Here is a 13,510-nt window from a genome sequence, read left to right on the forward strand (position 1 = left end):
GGCGGAGTCGATGACGATGCTCCTAGACCTTCGTCCAAGAAAAGGACGAGGACAGACTCTCAGGCCTGAGATGATCGATGTTGATCCAGATTTTTGTTGCTTTTCTTCTTTTTGTTTTACTTTTTCTTCTTCTTTTTTTCGCTGGTAGCTTGAGTACCTTGTACTGCCACGGGCAGGTTTTGTTTTCTTCGAAACTTTGTACTTGAAAAATGATGAATGAAACAAACTTTTTGTCTGGAAAAGTGTTACATTTGTGTAATTCGTACTACGCATTGCATTGCATCGCATCATATTACACCTCAATGTAAATGAGATTGATCTCCTGTCTGAAAATCAAACACTTGCATTGTAATAATCAGATAAGGAACCGGCCAACGGTAAAACAACTCATACAACAAAACTGCTCATTCTGAACACTCGGCTCGTAACACAGTGCTTGGTTTAATCTGCGTACTACCCATACACACAGCTCATACAACGCGCTGCTTATTCTGAAAATTGCTCATTCTGAACCCATAGCCCATAACACAATATTCTTAGTTCATTCTGCACGCGGCGAAAACAGTCTAAATCTGAAAAGACGAAATACAAAGGTGGAAGCTGCTGAAGTTGAAACACGCACAGATGCAATCCGGAACCCATATGTTCACTGTTTCCAAGTGACCCAGGTGGAACCCCTGCAGTTTTACAAAAGAACCAAATCATGTTTTGCACAAATGTGGAGAATGGCACAGCACTTTGAACACAAAGCGATTTGAGAAAAGGGTTTTCAACCAGGTATTGAGCCTATGACTGAACACAGTGAAAAAGACTCGACAATAAAAAAAACAAAAAGGTAAACAACCTAAACACAACGAGACACGCTCGGAACCGACTCAAAACAAGAGTTAAGGTAAACAAAACAAAAGACACGACACACAGACGCGTTATGAAAACAAGAGACTTCTCAGATCACGAGGAGCCAATTTCTCCGAGTATTATTTCCCACCCTCTTCCCATTTGTGATTCTCGCATCACTCGGCCCTCAGGCTCGGGTTTTCTCTCAAAACCCTTTTTGCTCACTTTTTTTCTCAGCGCACATCTCTCTATTCTTTACTCTCTCATTTTTTTATCCCTCTCCAGATATGGTCGGTGAATAAACAAGAGGTTGTGGGCTCCTGCCCAACACTATTAGCTCACAACTATTTCCTTTGGTGACATTTAGTCGATGCCTTGGATAAGGGAGTGGAGTGTCTTGATCCATTCTGGTTCATGCTTCACACTTGGCTCGATACCTCGTCGCTCGGAGGTTGAGAGAGCTTCCAGCCCTTTAATGACTGCTTCAGCTGTGCCCTTTCGGCAAGTATGCTGACGACGGGGGAAAGACAGGAAGCGTGACTCAACTGTGCCCCTAGTTCATCATTTTGACCATTTTTTGTTTTTGGTTTTCTACTAAAACAAATTTTAACCAAAATGAGAGTTAGATTAACATAATTGTTCGATTTTCTGATTTAAAATCATGCAAGTCAGGCTATGAGCATTGAAAATTTTCCTTTTTTGGGTCCAAGAAAATGGTCCAATTTTGGAAAAGATGGAATAATTTTCGAGAGAATAGTCAATCTCAGTAAAAATTCTCAAAAACCATTTTTGCAAAGGGCCACTGCTCAACGAGCATGGAACCTACTCTCGAGATGCACAACCTCGGATTGGAGGCAATGGAAAATTGCCCCTTGTTCTAAAGGGCACAGCACGGCAACGGAAAGTTGCCCCTGGTTTGGATGGCGACTCACGGCAACGAAAAGTTTCCCCTTATGTGGATAACGCCATAGCATACTGTAGTCAGTCCTCATTAGTGATGATCGCAGCCGAACTCTCGGATACAAAGAAGACGAAGATGGTCAAAATAAATATATGGACACAGTCACTTTGAAAGTGCGTAGGCCTGGACTTTTGGATGAAGTTACCTACGTATCCCAAACATGGGAATCAAGTCTTACGTAGTTCCGGGTTAAGGTACACTCAAGTATTAACCTCTCCTTTTACGCTCTAACTTTTGCCAAGGCTGCCCTTCTGGGTTTTCAGCCTTGCGAGCTCAGTTTTTATTATTTCTTTTCAACTCTTCTCCCTTTTTTGTATCTCTTTTTTTTGTATTTTCTTTCATCTTTTCTATTCTCTTTCCTTTTGAATTTTTTTTCTTTTCTTTTTTTTTCTTTTTTGTATTTTTCTCTTGCTCTAACTTTTGCCTAGGTCGGCCTTCTGGGTTTTCGGCCCAACGAGCCTCTCAAAGGGTAAAAGTGTAACAAGTCCATGCCAAATGGTTTTAAGATTTTGAAGCCATTCATATTCAGGAGAGTGGCAGTTGTATTGATTTACAAAAAGATCCATCTTCGACTCTTCAAGCACATCGGACATTTTTGCCCCTAGCTCGAGGGGCGCTTCTGATTTAGCTTTGCAAGCTTCTTCTGATGAGGTCTGATCTTCTTGATCTGACTTTCTTGGCCTCTTGTTCGAGGGTTGCTTCAAATTCGGCCAGATAGGCCTTGCATTGCGGTTGATCGTTGAACAGTCTAAACCCAAGGTCCAAGGTTTGAAAGCAAGGGCTCAAGTCTCGAGGCTGAGAGCGATCCTAAGCTGCACAATCTCAAGAGCGATTCCACACAGGTCTTCGCAGGACTGCGCAAAACATTTTGTTTTTGAAAGTTTTTAAGAAAGCGACAAATCGCTCGCGCTAAAGAAAGTGCGGAACCAATCTAGATCAAGCTAGGGTCCTTCTCAGTACTCACGTTGACAAACATGATTTCAATCATTAAGGGCTTAGCACGCCTCTCTTTCTCTCAAATGATCAAAGTTTTGCAAATCCTGAGGAATTCCTTCCTCTTCGTTTTCATCACCACAGTGTTAAAAAAGTTTTGAAAAACTTAGGTCAATGTAACGAATTCGAGGTGCAGAAGAGTAAGTGAGATGCTCCGCCGTTTCATTCAAATGCTCTGGCACAACTAGCTCAAAGTAGCAATAAGCACGGAAACATGATAGCCGTAGCCGTTTCATTCAGATTTCCTAGTTGCAACTGGCTCCATAGCAGAGACAGACTCAAAAGAAAGCAAAAGGATAATGACAAAACAAAATAATGATATCCGAGGCAACAACCCTGGAATCACCTGATTTCTATACAGTGGGACTGACTCGATACAACAAGACAGACCCGTAAGTAAAAAAATTGACTCAAGACAATGAGACAGACTCAGAATAAAACAAAGAACTGACTCGACACCCGAGCTAGAAGTTACAAAACTACATTCGTAAATGCTCCCAACAGTGCGTGCCAAACGCCACATCTGAAATACACCGAGCGCCGCCCGCTGGTGGTCCAACCCTTCATCACATACTCACAGTTTCCTCGAAGTCCAACAGCTCAGTGGTAACAGACTTTGCTGAGGTAGGTGGAAGGATGACCTCATTGTCGATCAAATCTTGCACTTCGTGGCGAAAGCGGAAACAACCGTCAGTGTTGTGACTGGTTTGCTGGTGGTATGCGCAGTACAAGGCAGCATCATGTGTAAGAGGGAGATTCTTCGGGAGAGGTCAAGGCTCGAGGGGTTTAAGATGCCCCTTTTTAGCTAAAATTTGAAATGCCCTAGACGAAGGCATGTAGAGGGCGTGAAAGACTCTGCGCCCTCGAGGCAAATACTTCGAAGTCTGAGGGTTCTTGCTAGACGTACTAGCGAAAGGGTCGGCAGGCACTGCCTTGGCTTTCTGATCTTTTCCTAGTGCAGGATTGGGAGTGGAAGGAACTGTTCTGGCATGACGGGGCCAATCCCGATTTTTTGCCTGACTTGAACTGCCCTCGGCTGGAGTGGGAAAAGCATCATCCACAGCTTTAGTCATGACTGTGAATACTTGTTGCTTATTCATTCCCTCGGCTTTCAAAGCCTCGACTGCCCACAGCAGTTGTTCAACGGGATCAGCATCTGCTCCCACTTTATTCTTACCTCTAGCCTCAGCCTGATCGAGGGTTTGGATTGCTATATCAGAGCGGAACTCGGTTGTTGTTGACATGTCATTGCCATAGCTTGGGATAGCTTCAGGCTGGCTGAGCTCGATCACAATTCGTCCCAGTAGCGGGGGCTCTTGTGGTATGAAATTCCTGGCATATAGTGCAGCTAGTGGCGAAGCTGACATTCCATAGGCCAGATCGGCCACAGATCTCTGGATGTTGCCGATCATTCCCATTAACTCAAACGTGGTGGGTTCACGAACTTGAAACATCTGGGGTTCCCAGATCGGGCGCGCAGCAGGCGACCTGGGCGGATGTGGTACTTCAACATTGGTCTCACTTTGTTGGGTGATTCCTTGGTCTAATGCGGCTGTCATAACCATGATTTCCTCTGAACTTTGGGTCATCATAAGTTTGCTGAACTTGAACAGTGACTGTCGAATCAGATATCTGTCTTGCCTCAGCAAAGAAGAACACTGGCTATTCTGTACTACATCTCTGAACCTTGAAAGAGAAAACACGCAGCATTTCAGCCCAAACGGAACAGACACAGTCATAGTTGAATAACTGTACTCTACTACTGATCACTGTTCCCCAAAATCACTGCCCCAAAAAATTGAATCTGATACCTGTAGATATAACTGATTCCCTAAAACACTAATACTGATGCCCTCAGGCCTGGTATTAAACTTGCAAACTGACTTGTGCATTCCTGTAAAGATACATTCTAAAAGCACATAGCAAGTAAATGAGAACCAAAGCACCCCTATGTTGGGGTAGGGTTTCCCTGTTCTATTTTGTCAGGAACTAGGGTTTCACTACGCACGCAGCGGTTTCAAACAACCTATAATCGGGTAAGCAACCTGTCCTAGTTTGGAATAGTCATTACGGATTCCGAATATGCACTAGGTCGAATGGTCAAAAGGGTGCCCCGGTAAAATCGGGGTTTCTGTTCCCATCGTGGCAGAGCCCGTAACCAGTCAGCCTTATGGCACGCTTAACAAAGCAAGCCTCCGGCAAACCCTTCAGGAATAGCAGATGGAAAACACGGTGTCCTAGGCGCACCAATGCACATGTAATGCAAAGAAACACATAAGTGTGAACAAAACAAGATATCATGAGTTCGAGTCAAGTTCTCTAACTCCCCAGCGGAGTGGCCAGAAACTGTAGACGTCCCCAAAAGCCCCGGGAGGATGAGTCCCGTTCTGTTCATTTGGCCTCACTACAGTTCGGACTCTTAAATTGTCACGGTTCTAAATCTGAACCAAAGAGTCCAAATCCGGCAAATCGTTTTGAGAAAATAGATTTTTAGAAAAGAAGTGCCAAACATGGGCTGCTTTGCCATATACAGAGTCGCCACCTAAATATTTATTTTGGGAAAATTTAGGAAACCCTGACTCGTTTGCCTAAGGCCACGTGTCCGTCATTACCAAAATTGCCTCGGCTCGGGAACTTGGGTACGATTGGGGAAGGTCAGCTATGAGCACCCCCGCTCGCTCGATCCGAAGATCAGCCTCTACTAACCATGATATCTAGTTTTGAAAACGTTATGTGTTCTTAAACCGGTTATTAGCCTAATCTTACTATGTGATGCGCACAACACAAAAGTATAGACTAGATCGCCTAATTTGAAACAAAACATTGCATATCCATTTGTTCAGAAAATGGTTTGACATTTGCTACTCGCAAGTAGGCTAAAATACGGATTTCAACGAGTTGTTCCAACTTGAGCAATCCAACCTTCACCCACAGGCATTCAGGCAGTAATATCACATAAGCACATAGCCACATGGTAAGCATGTTGTCATGTTAACATTCACACTGATGCGAGATGCTAAAGCATAAATAGTTACAGCGTACTCCGAGCCAAAACAAAGAACATGTTAGCAATCAAATGCATGATCCAAGTCCATGTTAAGTGGCTAATGCATCGCATACAAAATGTAACTAGAATAGGCTCGGCTAATCCTAGGATGGCATGTGGAATGCAACAAGTAACATGTATTCAAGTTAGATTTGAAATGCTATGCAGTTAGCATGATGCGCCGAACCCGGTGCATGCAATACTAATGAATGAATGCACGCATGTATAGCATAAGGTATGCTAATTTAAATATGCCCTAATACTAACCATCAAAGCAGGTAAGTAAAAGGGAGAAAGAAGTGGAGGTTGGGAGACATGCACACACGCACCCACACTTATTACAAATTCACCCTCGCTCGGAGGGACCAAAAGAATAATACAATTTAATTAACCTACAAGCTAATTAAATAATTTACAGACCACCTAATTATTTAACAAATCAATTAAATTAAGGAAAGCATTAAAAGGCCTCGGGAAGAGGGATGCAAACGTGCTTGGATTGGCTTCGCCTGGAAATCCAATGCCATGCACAAGCTGCCTCTGTTTTCCCTACTCTGCTCCTCTGAAAATTTCAAAAGTCCCAGAGAGCACTTTATGAACACTGGGGAATGCTACCGGCCATGAGGAATCATCACTGGCCATGGCAGGGTGGTTATCGACCATCCATGGAGCTATCGGCCATCCATCATTGGTCGATCGGCACGGTATGTGGTCGACCGGCCAAAGCTTCTTGCAGAAACCTGTTTTGACAGCAGCAGAGGGCAAAACATGGCATGGCAATGTATTTCAAGCAATGTTTGCACCAACCACACTCCTTATCATGTTTATGACTCAAAGGAGTTTGGTACTTGACCCTCGGACCACCAATTGCGCATTTCAATGCATAATGGCCAAAGAGCCCGAGTTGTGCATTTTGATTTCAAATGCAATCCACGCCAAAACAAACAAGCGGCCCAACCTCTTTCACTTGATCAAGAGGCAAGGCATGCATGCTCATGCGATGCAACCTAGGCATGTGAGCTAGTATGCAACATGAGCATGTGGGCAAGTATACAAGCTAGCAAACATGCAAAGTATAATCTTAACCATGCAAGCATGCAAGATGCAACATGGACAACTTGTTAAGTACAATGCATGCCAAATGCATTACAACCTAAGCATGCAAATGTGTAATGTAATAAGCATGGAACAAGGCCAAATATGCAACAACATATAAGGCAAGCATGCAACACATGCGAAGGATGGTCTTAAACTAATTTAGGCAGCCCTCAAACAAGCCCAAAACAGTGGCCAATGCCAAAGAAATGGGGCCAAATGCACATACAAGCATGCATGCATACAAGGTCCAACACTTAAGCATATAGAGACAACTCTTAAGTACACTTAAAAGAGGAACATCATGAGCACATGGCATGCATATTAAGCTCTGAAAAACACATGTGGATAGTGCCAAACCAATCTAAACCAAGCAATCAAAGCATGCTAACAAGCCCAAAGCTTGAGACCAACCAAAGGGCTCAAACCATGGCCATGCCAACCAAGCCTCAAAGGGCCAAGGGGACTCCAAATAGCCCCAATGCAGGTCTAAACAAGACCAAAGACACACTTAGATGACATCTAAATGGTCTAAAGAGGCAAGCATACAAAAGGGTTCAAACATGGGGCGCAAGACAACAACCTTTTAATACATTAAAGGGGCATCACATGTAAGCATACAAGCACACCAGTAGGACTGAAATGGCATGGCAAGTGGTTCCAAACCACTGAAACAAAGCAAGGATGGCATGCTAGAGGGGTCAATGCTCAAGGCATACAAGAGGGATTACATGGTAGCTATACAAAGTGAAGCATGGACGACCCGAATGACTAAAACCAAACCTCAAGCACACTAAAACAAGCATAAAAGCTTCACAAAGCTAGGCCCAAACACATGAGCATGGTAGTCTAAATGCTATGTACATGTTAAGGCAAATCATGGCATTACAAGACATGTATGCAAGGAAAGCATGGTGTGTCTAAACCAAGTAAAAAACAATGCTATATCATGGCAAAGTAAGCACAAATAACACTTAAGACGTGGTCAACATGAACTTAAAAATGGTGCTCACACATGACGCTAAAATGGGACTTTTTGAAGGCAACAAGGAGAGGGGATGGCCCTCTCCTTCTTAGGACCTTAAGACACCATCCTTACCACTGAAATCCCTCAAGATTTCATTGGTGAGGAGGCCCAAACAAGATGGTCCCAGAGCTCACCAAAATAGCACAAAAATAGGGCCTAACAAGGCCTAAGAGGGGTCAAACAACCCCAAAGCTCAAAGAAACCTTAAACAAATATTTTAAGCAAGTAAAAACAAGACTTTTATATGTTATACACTAAGCTTGAAACAGCAAGCAAGGTAGGAAAAAAGACTATGCAAAAAATGGGGTAAAAAGGGCAAGAATCTTACCCTTGAAGACCTTCTTCACAAGGATCACTCCAGCAGCTTTCTTAGCTCCAAACTAGCTCAAGAATTTCAAAGACAGCCCCCTAATGCCTCAGCAATCAAGGTAAGGTGTAATGGTAGGTGTCCTAGTGCAAAACTAAGGACAAACACACACTTAGAGCAAAAGAGAGGGAGAAATAGAGATAGAATAGATACACTATGCTAACCCTAGAACCAGAGCTCCCCTCAGCTTTTTTTTGCTGTAACCCTAGAGGAGGGGGGAGAAGCCTCCTCTTTATAGAGCTTCACTCTTGGAAAGCTTACAAAACAGGCTAAGCAATAGTGAAATCCCTCCATACACGTGTATGGAGAGGGGTGCAAAGTGTATGCCAGCTAGCACAGCTGGCGTGAAAATATCTGCAAAAGCAGATGCATAGTGGTCGGCCAGCCAAAAATGCCAACATGGCCAAATACATGGTCAACCGACCACAAAGAGTGCCGACCGGCCAAATATATGGCCGATGGCAACAAAACACTGGCCGGTGGCATCAATCCATGGCCGGTGAGGTGTGGGGATGGCCCAAAAGTCGAGTAGAGAGATCCTGAGGTAAGGCGCGTAGCCGAGACCTCCGGGAACTGAAGACGAACACAAACATGGATGATCACCGAGTGTTCAAACGGTGATGTCCAAGTCTTGAGGACGGTCAAAAATGGGGTGTCTACAGTTGTTCCATCAAAGTACATTGTCCATGTTCTCTCTTCTATTTGCAAAATATCTTTATCTGGGAAAAGGTACTCCATCGCTTCATCCCCTTCTACTGGGTGATCAACCAGAAATTCCACTACAGCTCTCCCTTTAACAAACTTGCGTGTAACATATGTAAGATCAAATTTGGAGAGAAGAAGCAGCCAATGGGCTAGCCTACCCATAAGCACTGGTTTCTCAAAGAGATATTTGATGGGATCTAATCTCGAAACCAGGATTACGAAGTGAGCTAACAGGTAGTGCCTCAACTTCTGGGTAGCCCATACCAAGGCTAAACAAGATTTCTCAAGGAGAGTGTAACGGGTCTCGTAATCCAACATTTTCTTACTCAAGTAGTAAACGGCTTTCTCCACTTTGGCCTCCAACTCTTGAGCTAACATACACCCCATGGTTGAGTTTGTCACTAACAGGTATAAGATCAACGGTTTTCTTGGTTCTGGCAGTGATAACACAAGTGAATTTTGCAGGTACTGCTTGACCTTTTCAAAAGCGAACTGACAGCGATCGTCCCACTAGAACTTCTTTCCTTTCTTCAGGAGACCAAATAGTGGTTCACAAGTCAAGGTTAATTTTGAAATAAATCGTCTTATGAATTGCACTTTATCCAGGAAGCCGTGCACCTCCTTTTCAGTCCTTGGTGGTGGCATTTCTAAGATGGCCTTGATTTTGGAAGGATCTACCTCAATTCCTCTCTGTGTGATTAAGAATCCCAGCATTTTTTCCGTTGTTACACCGAAAGTGCATTTTTGCGGGTTTAACCTCAATCTATACTCTCTAATTTGCTGAAAGAATTTTTCCAAGGCGGTGTAGTGGCCCTCTCGATCTTTGGACTTGACAATCGTATCGTCCGCGTACACCTCAACCTCTTTACGAATCATGTCGTGCAGAATGGTGGTTGCAGCCCTCTGATAAGTGGCTCCAGCATTCTTCAGCCCAAATGACATGACTCGGTAACAATAGGTGCCCCACGGAGTGGTGAAAGCAGTATTCTCCCTATCCTCGGGTGCTATCAAAATCTAGTTATACTCGAAAAATCCGTCCATAAATGAGAGCAATGCATGGCCCGCGGTGAAGTCTACCAACTCATCAATATATGGCAGTGGAAAATCATCCTTCGGACTAGCCTTATTCAGATCCCTGAAGTTGACACAGACATTGATTCTTCCATCCTTCTTTGGAACTGGAACAATATTAGCCAACCACGTTGGATATTCAGATACAAGCAAGAACCCTGCCTCAATCTGTTTGTTAACTTCTTCCTTAATCTTCAAAGCCCAATCTGGGTGAACTCTACGCAGCTTTTGCTTAACTGGTCGGGCCTCAGGGTCGAGAGGGATCCGGTGCTGTACAATCTCAGGATCGATTCCAGGCATGTCTTCATAGGACCACAAAAAAACATCTTTGAATTTTTTTAGTAGAGCGATTAAACGCCCACGTTCCTCCGAAGACAACATGGACCCGATCTGGACTAAGCGAGGATCTTCCTCAATACCCACGTTAATTGATACGATTTCATCTGTATAGGGCTTAACATGCCTCTCCTCCTCATGATCAACCAAATTTTTCAAAACTCGAAGAATTTTTTCCTTTGTTTATGTCAGAATTTTGAAAATTAAGATCAGTACAACAAACCAAAGGCACAAAAAAGTAGGCAACATTCACTGTATTCCCATTCAAAAAGTCTAGATCTTCGGTTACAGTGGACTCAAAGGAAAAGCTAAAAGACGACATAGATAGGACTTTGGCTCTAGGTTACCACTCCTAGAAGTACCAGACTCAGAGGAACTCGAATCTGACTCCGACTCCACAAACTTAGGGGAATCAGATCCAGACTCACTATCCAATTCAGAACTGTTGATGACGCCTTGCTCAAACTTCCAGACCAGACGTGGAGCCTCAAACGCATCCACAATAAGATTGGAGAAATCCGTTGCTAAGGTATCCCCGATCATTGAGTTAGTAAAACTATCCCCTAAGTTGGGGGTCTCAACTCCAGCAGTGGAACTCATCAGTAAGTCAGCCAATGATTTTCCCAACAACTCCTCTTCTTCAATGCCCAGGTTTGCAGTGCTTCCTTGATCTGTATCAATGCTTAGGTTTCCTGTTCATCCTCCTCTTCTGGTAATTGGTGCCCGAAAAAGATCTCGAACCCCGAATACCTAGTCTTTGTTTCCCAGTCATACCAAGGCTCCGAGAATCCACAAAATGGGAAATTTTCCCCTTGGCAGACAAAGCGTCCATTCAAGGTTCCCGTATAGGTTTGTGGACTAACTCGTACTGCTTCCCAGTCCTCTTTGCCTTCAGCCGTTCTCTCAACTCCTGCCTTTTCCTCTGCCAATCGATAGCAGTAGGCTTGTATCCTAGCCCAAAAACATGGGGGTTATGACTCAGCCTCTTAGCAACAGTGCCTCCCTGTCTGCCACTGCAGCCTAGTCCTGATCCAGGCATATGCCCCTGTTTGTTCATCATGTATATGGATTGCGCACTCACATAATTCCCCTCATCTTTTGCCATGATGTTCTAGACCAACCAGGATTCTGCCAGAGAGAAGCTGGAAAGGAACACGTCCTCTTCCCCATGTATGATCTCTAGTAATGGTGCAGTGGTTCCTTAGGGAGAATGGATCGCAGAGTTACCATACGCAATGACAATCTCACCTTTAAAGGGGTACTTCACTAACTGATGGACTGTTGATGACACAGCCTTCATCTGATGGAACCAGGGCCTTCCCAATAGTAGGTTGAATGTGGCCGGAACATCCATGGCATGGAATTCCACCTCATGTTTGGACGGGCAGATCAGGATATTGCTCTTGAACGTTCCCATGACATCCCGGCTTGTATTATCATAAGCCCGGACAGCTTGGGTCGTAGGTGTAAAGTCAATTAGCCTCAAGCCAATGGCATAGGCAGTTCTAACTAGGCACACATTGATCGTCGACCCAGTATCTACTAATACCACTGGAATCTACTTGTTTCGACTTTCCAAGGTTACATACAAAGGCCTGTTGTGGTTGGCGCCCTCGGGAGGTAATTCTTTATCTGTGAAGGATATTATTGGCATAACATCCCCGGAGGTGACCAACAGCACCAATTGGTCAGTAGTGGTGTCAATGGGCAGCTTGGTTCGGTTCATTGCTTCGAGCAGAGCTTGCCTATGCTCCCGAGACGCCATTATCAGTCCCCAAATGGATATGTCAGCCTGAATCTTCTTGAGCTGTTTCAAGACCATGTTCTCCTCCACATCCCTCTTTTTTACTTTCTCGGCCTCCTTTCCAGAGGTCTCTGGTTGGTCTAACATTGTGGGTTTGAAGTACCGACCACTCCAGGTCATATAATTGATCTCATCAGTATACTAGGTGTCAATTAGGGTATCAGTTTTCCAACCTTCGTCTGTGTATGCATGACTCAGGTCGCTGTCATCCCACCACTCTCCTGAAGTCATGACTGGGCTTGCATCATGTTCTATCTGGAGCATATTAACATCAAGCGCTCCATCATCATATCATTCTTCTTCCACCATAGCTTGAGTTTCATCATCTCGGTACTTTCTGAGTTTCCTCAACATCCTCTTTCTGTCATTGCGACCCCATTCTGCTTTTTTGGTTATCTGGGCATCACCCACCGTTGTTTCAGGTTCTTCTTTCCGTTTTTCCCTTGCCTTGTTCTAGCGCTATCTTCGCTTGAATCTCCTCTATCCTTTCCTTTTGAAACTGTTCCAGTGCCTGTTCCTTCTCAGTAGGAGGTGCAGCCTCAGCATTACCCTTAACAGCAATTTCCTCTTCTCTCCCAATCTCTCATATCTGTTCCTCCACATCGGACTCTTCCTCACTCAACCACTCATTGCTAGTTTCTAGCTGGCTCGAGTACACAGCTTGTATCTTCTTCCTCAAAAAAGTAAAGATCCTCCAGATCCTTTTCTAATTCTGCCAGATTCTTCTCTAGGTTTGCTAGGTCATGCAGGCCTTGCTCGGGCCACTCATTTTGATTCTGTGCCATTTGGTCTTCCCCGATAGCATTGAGATTGAGAAAGTCTGGCAATATGACCACTGGCTTTGGCTTATCAACGGCCACAATGTATAAGCTACGATCATACTCCTCCACAAGCGAAATCCCCTTCTCTATGACACGGGTATCAAGCGACCCTATCTTCAGTGCATTCTTCTCTTTCTCTATTTCTACTACCATAGGTTTGGATTGGGTTTGTGGTGTTAGATCCATCATGCACATGTCTGTGCCTTCTGGAATGACCATCTCCAGTTTTGGTAGGTGGGATGAGGTAATGTATGTGCTAGGGTTGAAGGTGGGCTGTAGTGTATGGATGTGGTTAATGTTTCTGGGCGGGGGGACTTCGTTATGTACAGGAAGTGGGTTGGTTGTTACGTTTGGTTTTGCAGGTGGGGCGATTACTTTGTTGTCGATGAGATCCTGAATCTCATGACGTAGGCGGTAGCACATGTCTGTGAGATAGCCATGTTATTG

The 13,510-nt window shown here is 44.2% G+C and overlaps 1 protein-coding gene across 1 annotated transcript; it reads right to left on the bottom strand.

Moving 5' to 3' along the window:
• Positions 1-486: 486 nt before the first annotated feature.
• LOC145791391 (uncharacterized) lies at positions 487-11,855 on the bottom strand. The gene is made up of 6 exons (XM_082871744.1): positions 11,666-11,855; positions 10,786-11,130; positions 10,154-10,209; positions 9,710-10,045; positions 8,288-8,339; positions 487-677 (listed from the first exon to the last, which is right to left on the bottom strand). The coding sequence occupies exons 1-6, from the start codon at positions 11,853-11,855 to the stop codon at positions 487-489; spliced, it is 1,170 nt and encodes a 389-aa protein (XP_082727870.1).
• Between the last annotated feature and the right edge of the window lie 1,655 nt (positions 11,856-13,510).

Source organism: Camellia sinensis, chromosome 5, assembly GCF_055761805.1.
Source record: "Camellia sinensis isolate YWXY chromosome 5, ASM5576180v1, whole genome shotgun sequence".
Taxonomy (NCBI): Eukaryota; Viridiplantae; Streptophyta; class Magnoliopsida; order Ericales; family Theaceae; genus Camellia; species Camellia sinensis.

Excerpts from the sequence above, each read along its gene's own strand:
- LOC145791391 (XM_082871744.1), bottom strand. The coding sequence starts at position 11,855 with ATGGGAACGTTCAAGAGCAATATCCTGATCTGCCCGTCCAAACATGAG. Across the intron at positions 11,131-11,665 it reads TGAGATTGTCATTGCGTATG|GAAACCTAAGCATTGATACA; the intron begins GTAACTCTGCGA and ends GAGGATGAACAG. Across the intron at positions 10,046-10,153 it reads ACTTCAGGGATCTGAATAAG|ATTTTGATAGCACCCGAGGA; the intron begins GCTAGTCCGAAG and ends GAGTATAACTAG.